At 58.8% G+C, this 27,140-nt stretch overlaps 1 protein-coding gene across 6 annotated transcripts in view; it reads left to right on the forward strand.

The window, feature by feature from the left end:
• The window catches only part of MGLL (monoglyceride lipase), a 92,037-nt gene that overhangs the window by 17,566 nt on the left and 47,331 nt on the right, over positions 1-27,140 (forward strand). For all 6 annotated transcript variants that reach the window (XM_081526604.1, XM_081526606.1, XM_081526608.1 and 3 more), the window contains exon 3: positions 16,029-16,135. In XM_081526604.1, coding sequence (XP_081382730.1) covers positions 16,029-16,135 — 107 coding nt within the window. The remainder of the gene's footprint in view (positions 1-16,028; positions 16,136-27,140) is intronic.

The following is a 27,140-nucleotide window of genomic DNA, read 5'->3' on the forward strand; positions in this document are numbered from 1 at the left end:
GGGCATCCAGACTCACTCTGCTCATCACAGTTTGAGCATGAAGATTGCCAGCTGCTCACTGCCTCTGGTGGCCCGTATCTGGTGCTGTTTGCATTTTGGATCTTCCCTGGTGGCTCAGACGGTAAAGCATCTGCCTGCAACACGGGAGACCCGGGTTCAATCCCTGGGTCAGGAAGAAGCCCTGGCGAAGGAAATGGCAACCCACCCCAGTATTCTTGTCTGGAGAATCCCGTGGACGGAGGAGCCTGGCGGGCTGCAGCCCATGGGGTCGCAGAAAGTTGGACGCGACTGAGCAACTCCACTTTCTTTCTCTGCATTTTATTGGCGGCAATGAGGCACCCGAGTTAGTGACACCCTGTCCGACAAACTCTTTCTCTAGAAGGCATTTATTTGTTTGGCTGCCACACATCGGCTCTTTGCTGCGTCGGGCGGTCTTCTCTCTAGCTGTGGCATTTGGGCTTGGTTGCTCCACCGTGTGTGGGATCTTAGGTCCCCAGCCGGGGATCAAACCCGCGTCCTCTGCAATGCAAGGCAAGCCCAAGCGCTGGACCACCCAGGAAGTCCCCTGACAGACTCCTTTGTTGTTGCTGCTGCTGCTTCCCAGTTTTGCTGAGATATTGTTGATGTGCAGTGCTGTGTGAGCTTAGGAAGGTGTGCAGCTTAATGAAATCACGTGGCCCCTAAGATGAGTATCACAGGAGCTCGTATCTCATACAGATGCAAAAAAAAAAAAAGGGGAGGGGGACTTTTTTCCCCTTCTGATGAGAACTCTTAGGATCTGCTCTCTTCACAGAGCTCCTGTACAGCGTCCAGCAGCGGTCACTATACACCATGCTGGACATCGCATCCCAGGGCTTGGACTTATAACCGGAAGTTTGTGTCAGTCCCTCTCTACCTCCTTCTTCCCTCCTCCCACCCCCCTCCTTGGTAACCACAGATCTGATGCCTTGCTCTCAGAGTTTCTTTTATTTTGCTTCTTGTTTTGTCTTTTAGATTCCACATTCGAGTAATGTCGCGGTATTGCTTTTTCTCTCTCTGACTGTCTTCACTCGGCATAACGCCCTCAGGGTCCATCCGTGTTGTGGCAAGTGGTAGAATTTCCTCGATTTTTATGGCTGAGTTCTAGTCCACTGCATGTACACACCACGTCTTGATCTGTTTATCTGTTGGTGGACACTTAGGTTGTTTCTGTAACTTGGTGATTGTAAACAATGCTGCTATGAACATGGGGATAGCTCGTGAACATAGTGTTTTCATCTCCTTTGGATACATTCTCAGAAGTGAAACTGCTGGATCCTGCGGTCTCTTTAGTTTTAACTTTTTAGGGACCTCCGTAGTGTCTTCCATAGTGGCTGCACCAGCTGACTTTCCCAGCAGCAGCGCAGAAAGGCTCCCTTCTCTCCACACCCTCTCCAGCGCTCGTCACTTGTAGACTTTTTGATGGTGGTCACTCATGGTCGTTTTGATTTGCGTTTCCCTGATGACTAGTGACTAGTGGTGTTGAGCATCTTTTCACATGCCTGTTGGCCATTCGTGCGTCTTTGGAGAATGTCTGACCCCCGTCCTCCACCTGTGTCTAGAGCGCCTGGGACTGCAGGAAGCAATTTCACATGGTGGAGGGCACAGCATCCCTTGGCACCCCCGCCCTGACCGTTCTCTCCATGATGCTTCATGTGACCTGGCCTGTATTCACTTACTGATTATTCTGGCTCCAGCCGGGGATGCGAAGCTCTACCAGGGTAGGGACTTTGTGTGATTCAGGTGTGTCCTCAGAGCCTAAGCCAGACCCCCGAACTCAGTCACTCTCTGTCCCTGAAGGAACTAGTGGCTGAGAGAGGGGTGAACACCGGGCTGTGGCAGGCGGTCCTGCGACAGGAGTGTGTCACGTCATGTGACCGGTGGGGTCAGAGCAGCCTCCCAGGAGAAGTATGTCTGCGTCTATGTCTGTATCTGTCTGCATGTAGACGGATGATGGATGGACGGATAGATAGATGGGTGCATGCATGCTCAGTCGTGTCTGACTCTTTGCGACCCCACGGGACTGTAGCTCACAGACTGCTCTGTCCATGGGATTCTCCAGGCAAGAATACCAGAGTGGGTTGCCATGCCCTCCTCCAGGGGATCTTCCCAACCCAGAGAGGGAACCTGAGCCTTCAGCAGGCGGATTCTTTACCACTGAGGCACCTGGGAAGCCAAGATAAATAGATGCAATAGGATAAGCAGTATTTCTCTTTTTTCTTAAGAAAGCAGGTCCCCTTAGAAACTTGCTGGAACCTTGTGGCATCTGAACTTCGCACTGCAGGTCTCGCCGCCGTGCTTGTTAGGATCTTGCCTTAGAGTGAACATGAGGGCAGAAACATCAATTGTGGCAGAAAGACAGCAGCGGGCCACATAGCATCTGCTTCCTGCTGCAAAGGATGACCAACAAGGCCTGGCTGGGCCATGCGGCAGGAGGGCACCCCACCGCTGGCTTTGTGGGGCACGCCCTGTGTCGTCCTCACAGCTGGTCCTATATGGATCGTCTCCACTTCCCAGGAAAGGAAACAGGATTCAGCAACTGGCCCACGGGCACGGTTAAGAAACCACAGAGGTGAGTCTGCACCCCACCCTCTGGCCCCTGCCTGTGTGAGGGGCTTGTCCATGAGGGTCTGCGTTCGTTACGGTTCAGCCTGAGCTTTGTGAACGAGAAACCCCACAGCGTGGTGCTCACGTGAGGCGTATGTCTGGGTCTGTCACCATCATCAGTCCAGGGGTCCACACAGTCACGTGGGGGCCCAGTCCCTTCCGCCTTGCTGTCCCCCACCCCGAGGGGGTGGTCCAGTGACCACAGCTGGGTCCTTGGTGTCTGGGCTCCAGAGCATGGGAAGGAGAAAGAGCCAGTGAGGACCTCTGAGTCGCAAACCCCGTGGGAAGGCGGGTGTCGTGGAGCCCGCGGTCACGTGGCGATGCCTCGCTGCGGGGACGCGGGCTCTGTGCCTGTGTGTCCAGGTGAAGCTCCCGGGAGCGCGGGCAGAGTCTGGGGCCGAACAAGGGAGGTGCTGTCTGCCCATCACTATCCCGTGATCACTTATTCATTTAACAACAACTCTTAACCTGTCTGGTGGCTGCCAAGAAGCCTGGTGACGTAGCTGGGAGATGAGCCGTTGGCTGCGAAGCGGGGACGAGTCCAGGGGGCCGGGTCACAGTTTCTCGTGCCTGTCGCGCCCGTCTGTTTGCCCCACTGCCCCAGAGCCAGGACGTGAGGCAGGGAACTGTGGAGAGGGTGGGTGGGTCCACTGTGGGGGGGCTGGAGCCAGGAGCGAGAGCTGAGGTTCCCCCGGGATCCCGGTGGGAGGGGCAGGACACAGGTTTGCGGTCACTGGGTGCCCGTTCTACTTCCGCCTGTTCTGATGGCTTGTGTGTGACCTCTGCCCTTTCAGGCTCGCTTTAGTCGTCTTTATGTCACTGGGCTCCCCAGCAGGTCCTGCTGGGATAACAGGCCTGGTTTGGGGGAATGGATGCTCCCAGCTGTGTCTCCCGTCCCTCCGGCTGCTTCGGGCCCCTGGACCCTGACAGTTTGTCCTGCGTGTTGGATGGTGTCCAAGCTGGCCCTGCCCGCCCCACCCTTGTGGAAACTCTGCCCCCCCCTCGTCCGGAGGCTTGTTGCCTGTGACCCTGAGCTGCCTCCCTGCTCCCCAGCTCAGCTGGGCCATCCATGGTCTCGGCCGCCCTGACCACCCGCACACTCCCGAGACCTCTGTGGCCGGATTGCTCTAGGAGAGCCTGAGTGCAGAGCCTCAGGACAGGCAGGGGTGCAGGGAGGGAGGGGGCCTGAGAAGCGCGGGGCTGAGAGCGAGTCGGCTGCCGGAGCGCCGCAGGGACGACTCTTGGCGTCGGCAGGACAGGAAGCTGGGCTCGGCGTCTGCACAGATTGGAGTGGGAGGGCCTGGGGGCAGGGTGTGGAGCGGGGAGGCTGTTGAGATCTTCGGGTCCGGGGTAACGGGGGCCGGGGGCGGCAGCAGACGGCTGCAGGGGACGCACGTGAGTGGCCCGGCCTTCCGGGGAGCGGGCCCCAGGCTCCATGTCCAGAAGCTGCAGGCAGGGCCGCAGTGGTGGACCCAGGGCTGCCTGCAACGTGGCTGGAGACTCAGAGCCGGTGAGGAGCCCCTGCCTGTCGTTTCACTGACATCCTCACATCCCGCCCAAAACCAGACTGCTGTCTGCCGGGAGGAGAAGGTTTCCTGCAAACCCCATGGAATCCATCAACCCACTGAGCAGCCTGGTCTCTGCTGGGTGAGGTTCCGGGCGATGGAGACTGGGAGGTGTCACTTAACTGCCTGAAAAACAAAGAAGCAGGTTTTTCTAGCCCAGGGTGACCAGAGCCTATCACACAACCACGCCTGGAGACAGGGGGGACCCAGGAGGAAGTGTGAGTGATGCTGGCTGGGGTTCGGTGTGGCCAGGGCACCACCGGGAGGGGCGAGAGCCCCTGGACAGACGGGAGGTGGGCGCAGCCGTGGTACACTAACATGGCCAAGGCTGCCGCCCTACCGACAATCAGGGAAATGGGATGAAGGCCACGGGGAGGTTCCCTCTCCCAGCTGTTCAGCTGGCAGATCTGAAGGCTGATGTTGCCACGTGGGCAGAGGAGGGCTGAGCGCCACGATGAAGTGAAGGAGCCAAGGTGCTCGGAGGAGTGAGAGCAGGCGACGCCCCGGGGGTTCGGAGGCGCACGCTCTGGCCCGCGGTGCCCCATCCGTGCGTCCACTGTGCCGTGACTGCTCAGCGCGGTTCATAGCGAAGGGTCACAGGGCCGCGCTGATCTGGCCACGTTGACCTCGGCGTGACCCACGCTGAGGCTGGGATCGGCTGAGGACGAGGCTGGGAGCTCTCGGGAGGCTCTCCTGGGCCTATGTTGTTGTTGTTGCTCAGTCATGTCTGACTCTTTTCGACCCCATGGGCTACGTCACGCCAGGCCTCCCTGTCCATCACCAACTCCCAGAGTTTACTCAAACTCATGTCCATTGAGTCGGTGATACCATCCAACCATCTCATCCTCTGTCGTCCCCTTCTCCTCCTGCCTTCAATCTTTCCCAGCATCAGGGTCTTTTCCAATGAGTCAGTTCTTCATATCAGGCGGCCAAACTATTGTAGCTTCAGCTTCAGCATCAGTCCTTCCAATGAATATTCAGGACTGATTTCCTTTAGGGTGGACTGGTTGGATCTCCTTGCAGTCCAAGGGACTGTTAAGAGTCTTCTCCAACACCACAGTTCAAAAGCGTCGATTCGTAGGCGCTCAGCCTTCTTTATGGTCCCAACTCTCACATCCATACCTGACTACTGGAAAAACCATAGCTTTGACTAGACAGAGACCTTTGTCAGCAAAGTAATGTCTCTGCTTTTTAATATGCTGTCTAGGTTTGTCATAGCTGTTCTTCCAAGGAGCAAGCATCTTTTAATTTCATGGCTACAGTCACTATCTGCAGTGATCTTGGAGCCCGAAATAATAACGCCTGTGCCTGTTTCCATTTTTTCCCTTCTATTTGCCAAGAAGTGCATAAGGATTTTCATTTTGTATTGTTGTCAGTTTTACTTTGTTTTCCAAGCTGGCGTATTGTAGGATATCAGTGGCGTTCAGAATATATGTGATCTTAGGCACACGAGTAAGGAGTGAAGACAGTCACAGTGACAGGTTGGTGCGGGTCTCAGTCTTTCTGCCCCGGTTCTGCTCTCAGAGGGCTTCCGGCTCAGAGAAGGGCTGTGTGCTGAGCCAGACCAGATGGAGGCTCGGAAGGCCGGGGGGCAGTCCCACGGTGGGCCGAGGCAGCCCTGTGCACTGGGGACGCTTTTCTTCGCCTGCACGCGGCGTGGCCGTGGGCTGGGGAAGAGCCTCAGCCCTGCCCTGTGGGCCCAGTCTCCCTGGGGATGGCCACGTGGGGTGGGGGTGGCGGGGAGCCAGCCAGGAGAAGCTGGCAGACACCCAGGAGTGCGTGTGCTGGAAATCGAGTGGGGAGCGGCCTGGGGACACGTCCTCTGCCGGGAGACAAGGGCAGTGGGGATGGGCGAGGCTGGTGCACCCCCCACCCCGTGCTTGGTGATGGTGTGGCCCCTGCGGTCCTGACTGCGGGCACACCTGCCTGTCTGCCACAGGTGCCCACGGGCTCTGCAGATCTGGTGAGTTGAAGCTGGTGGTCTTCGGGGAGGGGGTGATAAGCGCCCAGAGAGAGATGTCAGCAGAGTGAGAGTTCAGGTTAAAGTGCACCGGCCCGTCCGGCCCCCTCTGCTTGCAGCTGGCGGCAGCTGAACTGCTTTTGCGCGTATGTGTTTCGCTGTGGCCTGTGGTTTCCTTGCTGACGGCTTGCATCATCCTCGCACAGGGAGGCTGTGCTGTGTGGAGCTCAGGACTGATAGACCGGGCGTCCCGTGACACCTCCCCGCCGGGGCCCTGTGGGCTTCCGTGTGTGGAGTCAAGGAGGCCTGGGCTCAGACTGGAGCTGCCCTGTCCCTGCTGCGTCCATCCATGTCCCCCACCTGCTGGATGCCCGGAGGGCGTGAGGCCACACGCGGTAGCTCCCCGGTGCCCACTGGAGAAGGGCCAGCTGCGGTCCCCTGAGTGCCTGAGCCTCGATGCTCCACGTGCAGTGGCCTTGTCCTAGGGTGGAGGAGCTGGGGATGGAAGCGGATCAGAACCAGCCTTTACTAACCCGCCGCCCAGCACAAACACAGTGTGAGTCCAGAGTGTGGGGCTGGGAAGGGTCAGGCCTCCTGGGCTGCTGACGTCTGCTCTGCGTGCAGCAGGCCTGTGTGTGTCCCCCACACCGTTTCCAGGGCGCCTCCCGGTGCGGGGGGTCTGCTCAGGTGTTCCGTCCGCTCACCCACGGCAGCTCAGAAGTAGGCGGTGCTGGCCCACTCCTCCCGTGGGAAACTCTTCCTGGAAAGACGTCAGTGAATCCAAAGGACCTCATATGAAACATCAGGCGTGATTACAGTTATAAAGCGTAATTACAGTTGTAAGCTGTAGTTATAAGTTCATAATTAAAGTGTAAGTAATAACAAACTGAATTTAATGTATAAGGAGAGGGAAAACATGGAAGGAAATATAGTATCCCTGATGGTATCCCTGGGTGGAGGAATCGTACGTGGATTTTATTTTTCTTGATGCCTGTCTGTGTTATTCCATTTTCCAGAATGAACTGTATTCCTTTTTCAGACTCTCTTGAGTGAGGTGTGGGCATGTACGGTTTTCATGTTGTACCTGTGGAGTTTTGGTGACCTGCTTTGTCACTTCATAAATTCACCAGGAGCCTTAATTACTGTTCCTCCCAGGAGTCCTGGTGACTCCCTGGGGGCAGTTCCGTGCCTTTGCTTCATCTGGACTGTAGGATCAGGGCAGGTTCCCTCACAGTCACCACTCGGTTCCTCGAACTAGACACATCTTGACCTTCAAAAAGGATGAGCGGAAGATGAAAATCGCCAGAAATTCAAAAGAGTTTTAGCAGCCCCACAGAAGGACATAGTTCTGAGGACTCGAGAAAACATCTTATTAGAAGGTAGTTTTGCTGCAAGAAATTTGGAAGCTTTCCAGTAACTTCAGCAGGATTTGAGAAGACTTGTCTGTGGAATGTTCTGTAAGTAAGAACAGGCCCTTACGAGGAAGGGACAAACTGACATCTGAAAAAGGTCCCTGAAACCCAGAGCTTTTCCAGCCTGGGGACACAGTGCAGAGCCCAGCACACAGGCTCTCAAAGGATGCCAGTCTTACAATTTTCTTAGAATTATATTTGTGTTTGGCTTCCCTGGTAGTTCAGAGGGTAAAGAATCCGCCTGCAATGTGGGAGACCTGGGTTTGATCCCTGGGTCAGGAAGATCCCCTGGAGGAGGAAATGGCCACTAGTATTCTGGCCTAGGGAATCCCATGGACAGAGAAGCCTGGAGAGCTACAGTCCATGGGGTCGCGAAGAGTCGGACACAGCTGAGTGACTAATACTTCACTCACTCCGTGTTTGTGTCATAACCTGCACACACACCCCTCGTTTTTCTGATATTTTAGTGCCATTGACTTGTGAAGAGTTAGCTAAGTGGGCTTTTGAAACCGTTCAGGTTGTGCAAGTCTGCCAGGCCAGGCCTTCTCCTTCCGGTGGACGCACGGGTTGCAGGCGGAGACTCGGAGGGGCCGCAGCAGACCCCCGGAGCATCCGAGGTGCAGGGTGGCCGTTGTCCTGCTGGGTACCTGCTTCCGCTCCGACTCCCTTACTTCTGCGGTGGAAGCCCCTGTGGTCAGACTGCTGGAGCCAGTGCTCCCGGGTGAAAGTCCGTTTCTGGCACAGAGGGGCCTGCTTGCGTGTGTAAAACCCAGATACACAGTCCTGAAGACAAGGCGGTACCTGGCCTCGTAACCATTTGGCTGAGTGGAGCAGTCTTGCCCAGCACACGCACCTTGGCATGTTCTCAGCTGACTTGCCCTACCCAGTCCTGACTCAGGCTTCCCTGGGGACAGAAAGCCACATGCCATAGATGGGTGGATGGGTCTTGCTCTTTTACACCTGCCTACCTGAGTCCGGGAGTGACTTCCTCAGATACCAGAGGTGGGGTCTAAACCCGGGGAGAACCGTTTTTTAAAGCGTGCCCCTTTTTGGCGACTCTTAAGTTTTTTTCTGTGCCCCTTCCCATCAAGTCTTAAGATGTTTGTGGGCTGTTGCATGTTGTCAGGGTGAATGAATGGGTTGATTTCATTCAAGTGCCTTAAAGCTAGATCCACGGTTGTCGGTCTCCATAGAGAGAGAGGCGTGGGCTTGGACCCATTCGTGGCTCCAGGCACCATGCCTGAGAAAGGTCGGGGACCTTCCTCCCTCCCACGGGGACGAAGCATCAGCGACGGGAGCTGCTTGCAGAATTTCTATGCAAGTGAGGCAGACGGTCCTGGCCTTGGAGTTCAGAGGTGGTATGAGTGGCCACAGGGTGTCCTCGGGGGGCGGTGGCCAAGGAGCTTATTGAGCAGGACAAGGCGCCTTCACTCAGCAGATCGGAGTCTCTCCACGTCTGCCGGCCGTGGCAGCTCAGGGATGTGGACGCGGACGTGGATGCAGACGTGGCCGCCTGCCGCTGTGTGGGGTCATCGGCATGGACGTGAGCTGTGACATGGCCACTGTGGGGGCTGCAGGGTGTGAACCAGGCCGGCGGGCCGGGCGGCTGTCTGCGGGGATGAACTTGGAACGGATCTGCCCTTGCAGATGCCACGGGAACAGGCTCCTGAGGAAGGGCACAGCGCGTCCTGTTTCAGGATGCCTCTTGGTATTGGGTGGGGGATGTGTGCCTCGCTGAGAGGAGGCAGGAGAGGGCTTCAGGGGACCCGGCAGCCACGCCCTCAGCAGGCAGTCTTGGGGAGCCGGCCACGCTGTACAGCAGTGAAGGGAAGAGCGGGTGGCCGGGAGGACCAGGGCCTTGTCTGGCTGGGTCCCACCGGAGCAGGAGGCTGTGTCCTCGTCCCCATGGGGTCCCTAGGGCAGGTGGGCAGTGGGACCTGGAGCGGGAGGAGGCGGTCAGTTTCCAAGACCGGGCCGGCCAGGCGTCCCCTGGGGGCGGCCCTCCCCGGGAGGGACGTGGAGCAGCGCCCCGGCTTATTCATGGGACCGCCCCTGCCCCCCGGCTGACTTTGCAGTGGAGAGTCCGGTGACCCACTGCACACACAGTGGAGACGCTCGAGCGTAGGTTTCAGGATCGTGTACTCAGAGCCGACCTCAGTGGGGGACCTCAGGCTCAAGCTGCGGCCTGGGGTGAGGGCCTCTGGGATGCCGCCTGACCGCCCACCGGAGCATGGCCACACGGGGTGTCTCCCCCTTACCACGTGGCCCCACATGGCCCAGAGCACAAGGTTCACCACCTCCAGCTGGGCGACCCCCAGGAGTGTGGGTCGGCCCCTCTGGGCCCACGCTGGCCATGCCCACTTCCGGGCCGCTGTGAGCACCCAGCACACTTGGGCCAGGATCTAGGCCTCAGCGAGTGCCAGCTGCCAGCACTGGCTGTTACGTAACGGCTCCCCACCCCCAGCGTCCCTCTGGGTTATTTTCCATAAATTCTCTCAATCAGGCCTCACGAGGCCCAGGAGATGGGCAGTTATCAGTCTGTTTTACAAATGAGAGGTCTATTTCAAGCTCCCGCTGAGGTTTTTAGACCCCTCACCAGCTCTGTTCTATTCCCGTCCCCGTGGCACACTGTTGTTGCTGCGGGAGCCCCGCCAGGGAGGGACGCGCCGGTCCCCGGCTCTGGGAGGTGGCCAGGCGCTGGGTTTGTGTCCTGCCGGGCCCGGCGCGCTCTGCGTTCCTTACCGGAGAGGGTCTCAGCCACCCTCACAGTCCCACTTTCGTGTCTGATGACAGACGCGCCTGGAGGGGGGGCGGATTTTTTTCAAGTCTTGCAATTCCGCAAGTAAGGAGCGGGGTGGATGCAGACGATGCTGTGACCAGCTGGTTTCCTGCGGGGGGCGCCTTGGAAATAAGCAAGCACAGGCCCCCAGGAAGCAGGCGGACCCCGCCCTGCTCCCCTGCACTGGAGGACCTACAGGGGCTGGTGCCCACGAGAGCTGCCGCTTTCTGGGCCAGCGGAGCCCCTCCCCACCCCCCTGAGCTGCTCCTGGTGCTCCCTCCCACCAAACATGTCATCTTTGGTTTTTCTGACTTTTTCCTGATGGCAGGAGTGCTCAGATTTCCTGTGATGAGTTGGGGGTGCTAGGGAAGGGTGAGCGGGGAGGGACTGTTGTCTCCCTTGGCTGCGCCTCGCCAAGTGTCTCACGACCACCCCCTCGTTCTCCCGATGGGCGTGTGCCTCCTTGGCAGGTGTGCGGACAGAGGTGGGAGCGGGTCCCAGCCGAGGCCAGAGGCCTGTCGTGACGGGCGGGGGTGAACACCCTGCTCCCAGCCCTGGTCTGTGCCTCGGGAGCAGGTGGGCCACCCTTCCAGGGGTCCCTTGGCAGTGTGGGCCCAGGAGGGGGCTCACTGTCCAGTGCGTGACAGTCAGCAGAGCAAGTGGCAGGAACCACAGACCGCCCGCGACGGTTTGCACATCAGTTCTCTGGTTTCATCCCCAAACCCTGTTGAGGGGGCACAGTGGCCCATTTCACAGGTGGAGAAACCGAGGCCCACGTTCAAACAGGTGGAGGAGGCTGCACGTGGACTCCCCTGTGCCGCCGAAAAAGCAGGGTCTCCCGAGACAGGGCCAGGCAAGACCTCGAGCCCTCACTCCACACGTCTCCCCGTTTACCTCATGACGCGTCTGCGCTTGGTGGTTTTAGAACTGTCCGCATTTTACAGGTGAGCAAACCGAGACCCAGAGAGGTCTGTCCCTTAGACCACGGATAAACAAGACTGAAGAGAATCGGTTTGTGGGGTGGAGGGGAGCCCTGCTCTGTCAGACCTGGGCGCAGAGGCAGCTTGTGACTCTTGAGTGTTCGTGTCGAGGGCGGCATATGCTTCCCTGGGAGCTGCCCCACCTCCCCGGGGCTGCATGCCAGGCTGGCCATCTGCTCTGGAGCCGGGCCTCCCCCTCCGACAGTCACCTTCTCCCGGAACGACTGGCTCCCAGTGGGCTGCAGCCAGTGAAGAAGCTCCAGGAAACAGACCTAGCCCCTCCTGCAGCCTGCTTTGTGCCTCGTCTGCATGGACAGCCCTGCGGGGTTTCTGTAGCTGTTCCTCCTGGGAGTGTGCCGACCAGGGAGGGAGGGAGCGCTTGGCTCTCCTGGGCTCCTGCTGAGGGTCTGGCCACTGGGGCGCCTGGGCAGACCCTGGCCCCTGCCTCCCCGCCCTGTTACAGCAGGCCCTGGGGCTGCAGGAGGTCAGACCAGGTCACTGCCCAGCTGGCCCCTCCTCTGCGTGGAGCACCCCCACCTCTTAGGACTTGATCTCCCTTCTTCCTGGCCTGCGGTGGGCAGGGCCTCGCACAGGACGGCTCTCTTCCCTGCCATGTGAGTCCCGTTCTCAGCCTGCCTTCCTGTCTGCTCCCTCGATTCCCACCCGGTGGTCCCCGCTCTGTGTGCCCGGCTTCTCGTAACCCACGCTGACAGCCGCGTTCTCTGCCGGGGCCTGTCTCCCCGTGGACGGTCGGCTCTGCGAGGGCAGGGCAGTGCTGGGTGTCACTCTCCTGCCCTTGCGTCGTCGGTATTTCTGGATGATCCCAGTGGAAGGGCTGCTGTGCCTGCTGGCCTGGGAGTGTCCAGGGGCCTTGCCCAGGCATCGTGCCTGGTCATGCCGGGACACTGCCGCGTTGTCCCGGCCTCACCTTTGCTCCCTGTCCGTGCTGGCCCTCTTGGGTGCTGTTCCCAGAGCTGAAATGGTGTCTTGTGAAACCCTAGCCCAGCAAGGCTGCGGGCGGGCAGCAGGCAGGGGAGAATGTTTCAGGGGGCTGGGGCGGTGTGCCCTTTTCCCAGAGGACACAGGGTGCACACTCAGGCCGGGAATGGCTGGGTGCACGTGTGGGAATAGGGTGGGGGCCTGGGAGCACAGGGGACGGCCAGGCCTCAGATGTGGTCCTCGGATGGACCGGCGAGCAGAGGCTCCCCCCACAGCAGGTGGGGAGAAATGGGAGGGGCTGCCCGGGAGGGGGTGCCCCGACGGGCGGGTGGGCGAAGGGGAGCCACACCCTGGGCCTAAGGTCTGAGCCTGGACGCTGTGGTGGGTGGAGGGAATCCAGGCACGGTGGGTGGTCATGCAGTCCATCCTTCCTGGGCTCCTGCTGTGCGCCGGAATCTAACTCAGCTGAGCGCATCCTTGGAGACGAGACCCACAAAGCTTCTGCCCTAGAGGGATCTTCCTTTTTGGGGAGGAAGAACAGGGCTGACTGTGGGCGAGTCGTTCGGACAGCGACCCACACTGAAGACCCTACCCCCGAGGCAGTTAGAAGAAGCCTGAGACCCAGGGCATAGCCCAGCAGGGTCAGGAACGGGTGCCCGCGTGGCCAGCTCTCTGGAGCTGACTGTGTGCACCCCTCACCCGCACCCTGTCCCCTGGTGTCACGTTAATAACTTGAAATCTGCTGTGTTGAGAGCATTTACACCGTGGAAATTGGCAGACAGTACAAATCAGCTCCATCCACCGCGGTTATTAAATGCTTAGCAGCACACCACCGTCCACGTATCTGAGCACTGAGAAGGGGAGCCGTCGGCAGAGGAGGGAGGCAACGAGGACGTGACCACGGAGCGGCAGCAGCTTCGTTGTGATGCAGCGGAAAGAGCAGAGGGCTCTGTGGCTCGGGCCCAGGGAACAGTAAATGTGGGAGCCCTTGGGGGAGCTGATGCCTCAGGATTGGGGTTTAGGCAAGAGCTGGGTCCAGAAACCAAGGACACCCACACACGCATGTGGCAGCAGCAGCTCGGATCCAGACAAGGCCAGTGCAGAGCACGTGTCTGCGGAGAAACCTGGCCTGGGCCGGGGGCAGGTGAGCCTGCAGGTGCGCCCACCTGTGGGGAGGGGGCTGCAGAGCCTGTGCTTCCCGCAGTGGACGGCCGCGTGGGTCTGCTTGTTTCCGAAAGGGTGGTGACAGCACGGCCCAGAAGCCTCCATGTCAGTCCGGAGGAGCCTGTGCTGCCCCCAGCATGGCCCCCCGGGAGTTGAGTGGCTCCACAGTGGCTGCAAGTCTCCACGCCCAAAGGGCAGCCTTCCCTCCCCTGGAATCCCACATGGCTTCTGAGTAGCATTGCTCCCGATGGCGGTACCTTTCCACCTTGGCTGCCCGGTGGGACCTCTGGGCCCTCTGCGACCCAGACCCATTAACCAGAGGTGCATCTGGGGTGGGACATGGCCAGGCACGGTGGATAGCTCCCCGGGTGACTCCCAGGGTGGAGAACCGCCAGATGAGACGTCCCTCTGGCCTAAGAGCGGTGTTTTCCACACTGCTGGCTCTGGGGTGGGCTCTCTTAGCAGGCTGTCCAGGCAGCGATGCCGAGCGCCACTCCTGGGGACTTGAAATGAGCCCCTGAGGTCCTCGTGCGCCCTGCGGGCCCTGACCACAGGGAGAGGCTGGCTGTCGCGTGACCCGGCTTGTCCACCTGCATTAACTGTGGGCTGAATTAATCCAGCCGCTGCTGCGCTCCCCAAGGATTTGAAAGTGCTTCAGCTGCTCCTTCTGGGAGCGCAGCCCCTGGTGCAGCTGGAGGTGACGGCTGTTTCCAGCACACTCCCGGGGAGCTGAGACAATCCCCTCCACTGACGCCAGGAGGCTGGGGGGGGCAGGTGAATTGGCCCAGACCGATGTCTGATCAAGCAGAGGGGTCTGGACGTTGTGTGCTGCAGTAAAGAGGGTGTGCAAATGTCTCCTGTATTTTAGGAGAAGGGCGGGGAAGACAGATGACAAAGTCAAATGAGGTTAGCGCTGCTGCTTCATGCGCTGCTTAGAGCATGACACACGCGGTTGCTCAGCCCCGCCACATCCTGGCAGACGGGAGCTGCAGAGAGAACACAGGAGCTGGTTCACCCACCACATATATGCAGCTGATTGCTGCAGAGTGCCACTAGGCTGGCACAGCTCTGGGTTCCGCTGGAAGCATGGTGGGCAAGGCTTCTGGCCTCTCGAGCTGACCTCAAAAGGGAGGAGAGAGCCAAGAACCGAGCCCGCAAGTGAATAGCAAAGCAGTGGCGAACTGAGGTGTGCCTGGAGGGCCCAGTGCAAACCGTGATGTGCGGTGAGGGCCTGGGGCAAACCGTGATGTGCGGTGGGGACCCGGTGCAAACTTTGAAGTGCAGTGAGGGCCCAGGGCAGATCAGAAAGGCCCAAGGGAGGGAGGCCACTGTGGGGAGATCTGCTGTGAGACCCAAGCATGAGGAGCAGCCGGGGGAGGTCTGGGAGAGAGTGCTCCAGGGAGATGAGACCAAAGGCCCTGAGCAGGGATGAGCTGATGCTGCTGAGGAAACGGGAAGCCCCTCGTGAGGATGGGTGGGGAGCAGGGAGGTGACGGAGGTCTGGAGAGACAGGGAGGGACAGGATGACTTGTCTCTAAGCCCCTGGAGGCCCACTGGAGACCTGAGAGCCGGGGGGAGGGGGGCATGCTCTGATCTGCATTTCACCAACGTGCTGTGTGACTTCTCTGGTTTTCAGTCTTGGCTGTGAAGAAGGTCAAGTGTAGGGTGATAATGGGGATCAGAAATCTCGTGTGTGGGCTTAACGGAGGGACCGACACATAGTAAATGCTCAGCGAGATGGCAGCTGCTGTCCCCCCCTTTCCTCCCCTTATCCCCCTGCCCCCTCCCCCTCCCCCCTCCTCCCCCTCCCCCTCCCCCTTCTTCTTCTGGCCCCTGGCCATCCCCGCCTTGCCTGGAGGGGAGTCTAGTTGCATATTCCAGCATCTCTCAGCGCCCTCCTGTAACCCCCTCCCCACACCGGGTGACTCTGGGGCCCTGTCTGTGTCCCCGGATGGGCTCACCACGTCGCAGGCTTTCGGCGGGGACTGAGTGCCCAGCCAGGCTCTGCCATCAGTCCTGTGGCTCCCTCTGCACGGGTCGTGGGTGCAGGCTACCCTGTTTACTTCAGAGCCTCACACCTTCCTCCTTCCTTCCTTCATTGGAACCACATTTGCAGCGTGCCCAGCACAGCTGAGAACTGTGCCAGGCGCAGAGAAGCAGTGAGAGTCCGTGTGTCCTCAGCGAGGCCGTGGGGGTGGGGGACGGACGTGCACGTGCGGAACGAAGCGAACCACACAACACTGGGGGGAGTCCTCGTACAAGTGACAGGCACCCCCGTGCCCCCACAGCTCAGCCAGCGCAGGACGGGAGCTGTGGCTTCAGTGCCCAAATGGCAGCCTTAGGCCTGGGATCCCCCGTCCACATGGCTCTCCTCTCTGGGGTCAACCTGCCCTCTAGGGCTGGCTCCCCTGGACCCGGAGGCTCGGCTGGGGTCTCCCGACCAGTCACTGCGGCCCTGACCACAGTGCCCCGCTTGCCTCCGACCCGGGTGGCACCCTCAGGGGCCCTGCCAGCCAGCAGCCTGGGCAGAAGCAAGCTCCCGGGACCCCACCGCAGCCCCCTGCGTGCTTTGGCCAGTCTGACGGCCGTCTCTCGTCCCTGCAGGGCGCTGGTGTTCGTGTCACATGGAGCCGGCGAGCACTGCGGCCGCTATGACGAGCTGGCACAGATGCTGGTGGGACTGGGCCTGCTGGTCTTTGCCCATGACCACGGTGAGTACCCAGCCCCCACTCCGGGGCGCCCCCCAGTCTGCCTCACCCCACCCTGCTCCCTCCTCGGTCACTCCGCTCTGCTTCCCGCCCTGAAACCGGGGAAAGACGTTCTCCACGGGCTGTTTCTAAGTGAAAAACAGGTAGTTCTGTAGGCAAAAAAAAAAAAAAAAAGTGTCTGGCCCGCAGTTTCTGTTATGGCCAGGACTGAATGCAGGCTGATTGGAAATCTCCACTGAAAAGCCCCAGAGTCAGGATACGTTTGTACAAGAGCTCCTCCCAGGCCACGTCACCCTCTCTCACATCTATTAAGCGCCCTCTGTGAAAAACGGGCCCTGGTTTCTCTCTGAGGGACTGTGGACGATGCTGCACTCAGTGTAAGCCAGTTCACGGCCCACGGGGGCCTCCAGGCGTCAGAGCACTTCAGACCAGGGGAGCAGTCAGGGTCTCAAGGGCCGTGTGGGCCTGAGAAAACCCCCCAACACGGGGCTCATTCACACGCACACACAGCTGCATGCACACCTGTACACGCACACGTCCGCAGGCCAAGTCTTTCATTCTTTCTCAGTAACGAAATGCACAGTAAGCTCGAAGCTCAGCATCTGTCCCCTGAGTCTGTCTGTAGCTCCTTCGCTGGTCGGGTGGTGTTCTCCGTGTCTGGGGTGGCCCCCAGCCAAGATCTTTCTTTGTCTAAAATGTTAAGATGGAAGAGTTCTCGGGACTGAACGTGGTGATTTCTGCACTACTGCAACGTAGAAATCTATGATTGTGGCCCAGACGCACGAACCTTGCTTCTGTTCCATCCGGTATGGAAATAATGAGCTGCAGAGGGGGTGGGGGGCAGTGCTGGGCCTGGAGGGTCCTGGTGACGGGGAAGCTTTGGGCACTCCTTGTATAAGCAACTGCAGTTTGGTTTGTTGTGGCTCAGTCGTATCTGACTCTTTGCGACCCCATGGACTGCAGCACACCAGGCCTCCCTGTCCATCACCAACTCCCGGAGTTTACTCAAACTCATGTCCATAGAGTCGGTGATGCCATCCAACCATCTCATCCTCTGTCATCCCCTTCTCCCCTCGCCTTCAATCTTTCCCAGCATCAGGGTCTTTTCTAATGAGTCAGCTCTTCCCATCAGGTGGCCAAAGTATCGGAGCTTCAGCTTCAGCATCAGTCCTTCCAATGAACATTCAGGGTCAGTTTCCTTTAGGATGGACTGGTTGGATCTCCTTTTGAGTTACGGCGCTGGAGAAGACTCTTGAGAGTCCCTTGGATGGCAACTTGGTTACCAAGAGCTCTTTTCCAGCCAGATACATGCAAGGGTCCTGGTCCTTATAACTGAGAATATTGACCAAGGCCTTTCTCATTGTGGTCGTCATGTTCTGTTGTGCTTTGCAGACATTCCCAGTGATCTTTGTGAGACCACTTGAGAGGTAATATTCGAGGATTAGCCTGAATTTCATGGCAGGACTGTCATCATTTACTCTGGCACTTTCCACATTGTTAGGCCCATGGTGGGAATGTCTTACTATCACATTTGTCTCTGGTAACGTTTGTTGCAACGAGCTGAACACGGGGGCGTTCTGAAAGCAAAGAGTGTTTGTACCAGGCAAACACGAAACACCTCCAACGGAATTTCAAGATAATCTGGCTTTGTCCTTGGTGTCCACCACCCTCTTATCAGCTGCCCTGGGCCAGATCTGTGGGAGTGGGTGACTGTGTCGTGCCTTGGTTACATGTCTGATTGTGGAACGTTGAAAAACAATCGGAAGAGTCTTTTTTTTTTTTTTAGAGTAAAAAGAGAAAAGAAACAATGCCTTCTGGTGTTACCAACATCTAAAACTGAGGCCTGCCTCTCAGTGACTTCTGAACATAGCTTGACGACGGAGGCTGGTGCTACCTTGCTTGATTGAGCGGTTTCTTGCAGTGACTCATGGGCAGCCTCTCTGGCAAGTACCTGATGGAGGTACTTTTACTCAAGACGCGAGCTGCGTCTAGCGCTGAGAGTGGCCGAGGCTCCCTTCGCGGGAGAAGCAGGGGTGCTGGGGGATCCTGTGCAGGCTGGGGAAGCAGCTGTTGGTGGTTAGCACCCGGAGCCCCCTTATTTCTCACAGAGAGGTGGGGCGGGGGTCCCGGAGGGGCTGCAGCCCAGGCTTCTGGTGCCTCCTTTCTCACTCCACCCTGCTGCCCCTGTGCACACCAGGCATGACCCCTACGGAGAGGGGCTTCGTTCTTTCCCGCTTAGCTGTTAAATATAAGCAAGGCGTCTGTGGAGAGAGGGTCAGAGCATTGATGCGGCCAGTTGGAGGGAGAGAGCCCAGGGCCTTGCAGATGTCACCTCTCTGTCTCCAGTGTCTCCAGCCGTTTGTCACCCCTCTGCCCCGGGGACCTGACCCCCCCGACCTGAGGCAGACACACCTGGGCCCAGCCACCTGGACTGCGAGCCCAGCCGTGGACCTCAGACGCCCAGTCATTCCCAGCCTCAGTTTTCTCATCTGCCAAATGGGCAGGCGGTGTGCTGATGGAATGAGAATAGGCATGTTGGGGTGCCTGCAGACGGTGTGGTGCCTCTTCTTCACTCTGCCAGCCGCGAGACCCCCTCCAGCCCCCTTGCAGAGCGGCAGGTGCACCTGGACGGGCGACATCGAGGCCAGAAGCAGGGGTCTGGGTCCTTGGGTCCCCTGCCCGGCCGCAGAGGCTCCAGGGGAGGTTGGCTGAAGGACAGACAATGCTTGTCAAAGCAAACAGACCTACCAAGGGTGGTTTCAAGGCTGGTTCCTGGGACATGATCCGTAGAAACATGGCTTTCTGCAGATCCTATGCTGACTCGATTTTAGATTAAATCTCGTTGCTCAGCTGAGCTCCAGGGTTTCCTTGTTCAGACGGAAACCTGGAGACACCGGGGCTGGGTGGCCTGGCCGTGTCTCCCCATGCCCCGTGGCCTGCGAACACAAGGTGCTCAGCTAGCGTCTCGCTTAACTGTTTTGTTTGAGCTTAAAATTTTATAGGTGACCTCATGGACGCAGAGGACTTTGCCAGAAATGAGAACTTAATTCCTGCCGTTTATTAAGTGCCAGCTGCATGCCAGGCTCTGGCTGGGGCCCTTCTCATGCATTATCTCCAGGTCTCGTAACACTTGAGTCCATCACCCTGTTTCAGAGGTGAGGGTCTGAGGCTCTCCTCGTCCACAGGCCACACGTACCAGCGTCAGACCCCTGATCTTGGTAGATTATTTCAGATAACGGGTTGTTTTTCTCCCAGGACGAGCAGAGCCCAAGGTGGGTTCAGGACACCGCCGTGCTGTCGGGCCCGAGGCTACATCTGCAGCTTTGCTCAGCTGTTCTTAGCACATGGCTTTCATGCCCACGGGTACTGGCTCCAGCCTGCGATCTCGCAGGAGGGAGATGCAGAAAGCAGTGGAGAGGCCGGGCTGGGCTCCTGCCGGGAAAGCAGACCTGTCTCAGCCACACGAGTGTGTGCTCAGGAACATGAGTTCCAGCCACACTGTGTGTGCGGGGTCAGCATCAGGTGACTGCGTCCAGCAGCCGGGCGGGGGGTGGCAGCGCATCCAGTTTGTTCGCTGCGTGTTTGCTGATCCCAACCAAACTGGGCTCTGTGAGTAGGAAGGACACAGCGTGGGTGCTCCAAGCACCCTCTCCTCCTCCGCCGGCCACACCACAGGCTCATTATTTAAGAGAGCTTTTCTCAACCATTTCACCTGGTGTATTTTCTGAGCTGCGTTTAGCTCACAGTGTCACCTTTCCCTCTCACTCGTCCCCATCGGCTTTCAGAAGCCCGGTGTGGAGGATGTTGTCAGGGTCACCAGTGCGCAGTGTTCTGATGCGCTGAACGTTCACGATCGGGTGGACATTCCTGATCGGGCAGTAGCCTTGGGTCAGGTGCTGTGCAAGGGGGAACGCGTGGACACGGGCTCTGACGATCTGCTGGTCCAGGGACCGTCTCCCCGCGCCCTGCCCCCTGTACGCAGCCCTCGTGAAGAGCACAGCCTTGTCAGGGCTCTCACTATCCCCGGAGGAAACTCTCCCTCCTGCTGACGGCAGCAAGCTCCTGGCAGGTGGAGACGGTCGTCCCACCCTTGGTCCCACAGCCTCCTCCTTGCTGAGCAGAGTGCAGAAGCGTCACCAGGGTCTGTGGAATGAAAGGAGTGTATGGCCCAGAATAGATGAGACCAGAGACGCTGTGAACGTCAGCAAACGCCCACGTGCGAGTGTCCACGTCCGCAGGGTGGGGAGGACCCCGCAGCGGGGCCAGGACTCTGGGCTCTGGGGGCCAAGGCTGGCGCAGAGGAGCCCCGAGGCCCGTAACTCAGGTGCTCCAGGTGGGCTCAGCCTCTTGCAAGTACACCAGGGGCCAGCGGGATGCTGGGTTTTGTGGGATGAGTAGGAGCTTGAGAAGAGAGCAAGGGTGTGGAGCCAGCGCCAGTCGCTGAGGGCCGTGGTTCACACCGGGGTGCCCCCAAAACACTGGGGAGTCTTTGCCAGGGCCCTTTGTTCTGCAGAGACTGATCTCTTGGGTGTGGCCAGGCGTGTCGGGACCCTTGAGACCCCTCCCCTGCCCCGGGTGAGTCTGATGAGCAGCTGTGGTTTGAGAACCGCTGTTCCAGGCAGGGGAGGCTGTGTGAGTGAAACCCAGATACACGGGGTCATGGGCTCGCGCCCTTCCGGGGGAAATCCCAGCCTGGACCCTGGGGTTTAGCGTCAGGAGTGGAGGGGGAATGAGACCCTGGCCTGCAATGGTCTGGGCTCCAAGATGAGACACTGTGGACCTTGGGGCTCAGGAAGGGACCCTCAGCAGAGGGCGACCACCCAGGGAGACGGGATTCAGGGCACGGCCGGCGGGGGAGGGGAGAGGACTGGCCGGTTGGGGGGGCCTCCAGGGGGTCAGAGGAGGTGGAAGGACGGGGCGGGAGTTTCTGTGCCGTTCTAAATGTGGCACCGAGAAACCCGGGCTGGCATTCACGCCGTCCCTGGGCACCAGCTGCTCACAGTGACTCACTGGAAACCCCTCGGAGCAGGAGTGGGGCGCTGGGGGGCGGGCGGCCCCCGATCCACCTGCTACGGGCGGGATGCAGGCGGTGGGTGCCCTTCCGTCTCCAGGACCCCAAGGCTCTGGGACCTTCCCGTGGGCAACACCCTGACTCTGCACCCAGTGCATCCTGGATTCCACCGGGTTGCCCCGTCTTTAGTGACAAAGGAGAAAAGAACCATTCTTCACTGATCAGCAGTGAATTCATTATCTGCAGATATTTAGGGAAAGTGTTCAAGGCAGTTGGTCTGTGTTTCTTTTTAAAGTCTCAGCCAAGGGCGGGGGCGTCTCAGAAGAGGAAGTCCTGGGGGAGGTTCTGCCTGGCCCCCTGGGTGGGGGCCCTGCCCAGGCAGAAGCCCAGCGTTTGGGAAATTCAGAGGGAAAAATGGTGCGGAGAGTTTTGAGTCAAGGTCCCTCGCTGGATTAGTTCTGTACTTGCTGTCAGCTGCAGTCATGCATTTTGTTTGCAGCGTTTGACTCATATGTTCATTTTTCTTGCCTTACTTAGTAAATATGAAAGTGAAATTGATGCCTAAACAGTTCGCGGGGCCCAGCCCCAGCACACGTGTGAACTCGCTGTTGGCCTGTTGGGTGTGGGAGGGGGGCCCAGCCTCCTCCACGTCGTGTCCAGGTCTTCGGGGTCCCTCCTGATCCGTCTGCAGTCACGTCACACGTCCCTGACTTGCCAGCTTGGATGCTAAGTCTCTGCCATGAGTCTGTTTGGTCACTTGCCTCTTTCTTGCATAAAACCAAACCTCTGTGAGCCTCTGTTTGACGTGAAAGTCGCTCAGTCATGTCTGATTCTTTGCAACCCCATGGACTGGAATTCTCCAGGTCAGGATACTGGAGTGGGTAGCCTTTCCCTTCTCCAGGGGATCTTCCCCACCCAGGATCTTCCCCATCGAATCCAGGTCTCCCACATTGCAGGCGGACTCTTTACCAGCTGAGCCCCCAGGGAACCTCTGTTTGCTCACCAGTGAAGTGGAGCTGATGGTGATAATAACCGCAGGAAGGTTGCCCATGGCCGTGCGACGGATGCAGAGAGGGCAGGTTCATGTTGCTGGCAGAGGGTCCTGGGAGGCCAGTGGAAACCCAGACGCTAGCCACGCCCCAGATTTTCAGATTCAACTGGGCAGGTTCCAAGAAGGCACCCAGGTCACTGCGGGTGTTTCTTCCATAGAGTTTAATGATTTTATGTTTATTTACTTTTATTGAAGTATTTATTTTGCTGCACCAAGTCTGCAGTGTGTGAGATCTTTAGTTGTGACGCCTGAACTCTTAGTTGTGGCCTGTGGAATCTGGTTCCCTGACCAGGGATCCACGCTGCATTGAGAGTGTGGGGTCTTAGCCACTGGACTCCCAGGGAAGTTCCTAGAATTTACTTTAAATGAGGTGCAGCGTCGACATTGTTAGCACTGGACGTGTAATATCTGTGCAGGAAGCAGACTGGGCGTCTCCTACAGCAGACGTGGTCCAAAAACCTCCCGCAGGAGGTTTGTGCTGGACCATGGGCCGTGGAGAAGGCAGTGGCACCCCACTCCGGTACTCTTGCCTGGAAAATCCCATGGACGGAGGAGCCTGGTAGGCCACAGGCCATGGGGTCGCTAAGAGTCGGACACGACTGAGCGACTTCACTTTCACTTTTCCCTTTCATGCACTGGAGACGGAAATGGCAACCCACTCCAGTGTTCTTGCCTGGAGAATCCCAGGGACGGGGGAGCCTGGTGGGCTGCCGTCTATGGAGTCGCACAGAGTCGGACACGACTGAAGCGACTTAGCAGCAGCAGTGGGCTGTGGAAAGGACAGGGACCTCCCATGGCGCCTCTGGGGTCCTCTGGGGTCTGCTTGCAAGTGTCCCAGGGGTAAAGAGGGGCGGTCTTCACCCCGGGGGTTCATCATGGGGAGAAGCATCAGAGGACACAATTGGAAACCTTGGACGGGACGCGAACCCTCCGTGAGCCTCCTGCGACTCACAGCACCTACCTGGTGAGGGGACGTGGTGTGGCAGCTGCCGGTCGCACGATGGATACTTAAACATCCACACTGCCCCGCACTCCTGGAGACCCCCAGCCCTCTTCACCCCAGACGTGACCTTCAGGAACAGAGCCTCCTGGTCCAGCTCCCCAGACCAGTTTCCATCTTCTCTGCCGCAGGCGGCTCACCCTCCCCACTTCATTTAATCCAAACTCCGTGTCACCCTCGAGGGGGTGTCCCTGTCGCCGAGCAGCCTCTTTATCCTGATCTGGAGACTTCCTTTTGTTGTTCTTTGGTCGCTCAGTCGTGTCTGACTCTTTGCGACCCCATGGACTGCAGCACACCAGGCCTCCCGGTCTATCACCAACTCCCAGAGTTTGCTCAAACTCGTGTCCATCGAGTCGGTGATGCCATCCAACCATCTCATCCTCTGGCGTCCCCTTCTCCTCCCGCCTTCAATCTTTCCCAGCATCAGGGTCTTTTCCAATGAGTCAGCTCTCCGCATCAGGTGGCCAAAGTATTAGAGTTTCAGCTTCAGCACCAGTCTTTCCAATGACTATTCAGGGTTTTCCTTTAGGACGGACTGATTGGATCTCCTTGCTGTCCAAGGGACTCTCAAGAGTCTTTCTCCAGCACCACAGTTTGAAAGCATCAATCCTGTCTTGACCCACTGCTGGTTCCATCTCTACAGATGTTTAGACAGTGATCACTGGGCCCTCATTGACTCCCGTACAGAAGCAGAAGCATACAGGTGGAAACGCAAGCTGGCAGCCTTTTTGAGGCTTAGAAGCAAATTCTGGTCTGAGTCCTGAGCAGGGCTCCGCGTGAGGGGCTGTGACAGCCTCACAGATGCTTCTGGAAGCTCAGTCTTTTCTCATCTCAGGGCAGGAGCTGCCTGATAACCTGCCACCTAGTTACCTTTCAAAAGGAATTTCCCCCGAGGTACTGTGTGTTCACGAAAACCACTCACATGACCCAAGATGGAAATACCAGAAACTCTCTGATAAGAAAGAAACAGACCTCACTCCTTGTATCTGGAAGAAGCAGTTTCTGGGGTGTTCAGGTGAGTCACTTGTTGGAAGAGGAAGAAGTCAAGTTGCCTGCAGGTGATGCTGTGTTAGAAAGGAAGAGTGAGTAATCCAGGGAAGGAAGTTCTCAGCCCCATGGGTGCTCTGTGCACTGTCTCGGAACTGGGAAAACAGGGACCTGATTATAACGTGTACATGACAGAATTCATGTTTGACCTGGCGCCCCGAAGACCGGCGTTCAAGTCAGTTCATGTTACAACACCCTTGTACGCCGGGTCACCCTCTAAGCAGTTTGATTTTTTTAATGGCTGGGCTGGGCTGGGCTCTTTGCTGTTGCTGCGTGTGGGTTTTCTGTAGTTGAGCGGGGGCTACTCTCTAGCTGTGGTCCACCAGCTTCTCCTTTGGGGGCTTCTCTGTTGTGGAACACGGGCCTCAGTGGTTTTGGCATGCAGACTCTGGCACCTGGCCTTAGTAGCTGTGCTTCACAGCCTTGGTTGCCCCGCAGCGCATGAGATCTTCCCAGACCAGGGATCGAACCCGTGTCTCCTGCCTTGGCAGGCGGGTTCTTAACCCCTGGACCACCAGGGGGGTCCCCCAGACACCTTCTGCCTTGAAACAGGCTGCAGCCGGCTTGTTGTTCCGTCGCCCAGTCGTGCCCTGCCGTGCACCTGGCTTCCATCATGTTTACTGTGGATTTTAGTCTTTTCCCATCTGCAAATGCTGAGTCTTTTCCTGAAGACGTTCGAGCCGGGTGGATCGGCATCTGTCCCCAGTCATTGTTCGTGACCTGGCAGACTACTCCTGCGCACGTGAGACCAGGGCCCCAGAGCGGCCAGGGTGAGAGACGGGGCCTGGACGGAGTGCCCGGGTGCAGGTCCCAGCCCGTCGTCTCAGCAGCAGATGGTGTGGTCAGGGTCCCAGGCCCCCTTCCTCGTGAGCTGGGGCTGCAGATGGTGGTGCCTGGTGCAGGGTGCCCGTGATTGCCACCCGAGGGCACTGAGAGCCCGCGGGGCCCAGGGCCGCCGGGCAGGAGTTCCTCCCCGCAGGCTCATGGCTGAAGCTGAAGGAGGGGTGATAGCCACTGGGCTTTGGGTCCCCAACAAAGCTGCCGCCACAGTGGACCCGTCTCCCCCTTCCGGACGTGCAGGTGTGGGTTCAGGGTCTCACCTTGATCCGCAGGTTGGCACTGAGACCCCAGGTTCCCAGGAACGGATCCCCCACACGTCCCCCCTCCGAGACCTTTTAGTAAATTAACAGTAGAAATAGATCTGGCTGCAGACGGCCCGGGGAAAGGAGCCACTGGAAGAAATGTGCAAGCTCAGGGGGCCAGGTTGGTGGCATTACAGCTTGTCCCCTGTGTGTGGGCGAGGGGGCACCGCACCACGAACCCCACGGCAGGGAGGGGGCAGAGGGAGGGGCATCACCTCCACCCCTGAGATGCAGCCATTCTGAAGTGCGAGCTCAAGCAGCATGTGACCCAGGCCGCCTGCCGCCAGGAGCTAAAAATAACCACTGTGATGCTGCCAGGGCAGGGCCAGGGGGAGGAGAGGGGGGCAGCTGGCACCCCCCTGCACCCCGGGAAAGGACCCCTGCAGCAGGCAGGAGGCCTCATGGGCCTCTGGGGCGATTCTTAAGTGTGCGTGTCACCAGCCTGCAATGACAAACACCCAGCTGCACGTGCGTGCCCCTGCCCGGGGGTCTCTGTGGCCTTTGCTGGGTTTTGCTCCGCACGTTGCTTCCACGGTTGGAAGAAGGGTCCCTGCTTCATCCCACAGCCATCCGGGCAGGGCCTCCCTGGAGTCCTGTCCCATGAGTGGCAAGAGGGAGCAATCAGAGGCTGCTGGGGACCTCGGGGGACATTCAGGCCCGGAGCACCTCGTGATCAAGCCCCTGGGGCCTTGTGCGATCAGGGCCTGCCTGGACATTCAAGCAGGAGGCCCGGCCTAGGAGGGCAGGTGAGTCCACAGAGGAGAGCTGGGCTCCCAGAGAAGTGACTTTGCAGGATGCACGGACCGGGGCGGGGGGGTGGGTGAAGGTGGCCTGGTGGCTGCGCCTGAGCTCGGCCCTGGACAGGCTGTGTGCTGCGCCTCTCGAGGCCTCTGTTTCCTCATCTGCGAAAACTGAGACCAGCCAGGCCTGCAGCATGGGCCAGAGTGACACAGACGGAGCGCCACCGGGCGTGAGCATCGGGGCGCAGACTGTGCCCCGGCCACGCCACGGAGCAGCTTCCCTGGGGGCTGCATGGACTCCTGCCCCTGTTCTGGAAGCAGAGGGTGGGCAGCAGGGCCCCCACCCGCTGGTGACCGACACACCCAGCCTCTCACCCCTCCCTGATCCAAGCCAGCCAACCGGCCCAGCGCCCCAAACAAGACACAGCATCGGGGAGGAAGGGCATTGCTTGGGGAGCCGCAGGAAGCAGGCAGGCTGGTCATCGCCTGGCTGGGGACGCCCCCCCCACTGCAGGCCCCCTCTCAGTGTGGTCAGCCTCAGACATGCCCCCCAGCTCTAAGCACTCAGGACAGTGGCCACTGACCCAGGCTTCCTGACTCCTGCCCAGAGCACCACACCTAGAAGGGTCTCCGAATGTCTGCTGAATTCCGAGGCGTCTGATGAAAAACCACAGATTCTGTGGGTTTGCCCAAGTTCAGACTGGTGAATCATGTACGTGTGTACAAATTTGGACTGGAAAGTCGTCTCAGGCTTTCCTGCCGGGGGAGAATCCGTCATCTCCGTGCTAGTAATGTTTTCCACGGATCACTCCTCATTGACTCCTTGCAGCAGGGTGGTGACAAAAGCCAGCGTGCCTGCAAACTGGCTCAGAGATGGAGAGTAACCTGCCCACAGCTGCACAGCCTCGTGGGGAGGGACAGAGCTGGATCAGGTGCCCGTGTTCTTGCCCTTGTCAAGGTCTTAACTTCCGGAGAACTGCTTTGGGGTGGGGACTGCAGGCTCTGTCCGACAGGCCG

This window comes from Giraffa tippelskirchi, chromosome 9 (assembly GCF_054371585.1).
Source record: "Giraffa tippelskirchi isolate mGirTip1 chromosome 9, T2T-mGirTip1v1.2.pri, whole genome shotgun sequence".
NCBI lineage: Eukaryota > Metazoa > Chordata > Mammalia > Artiodactyla > Giraffidae > Giraffa > Giraffa tippelskirchi.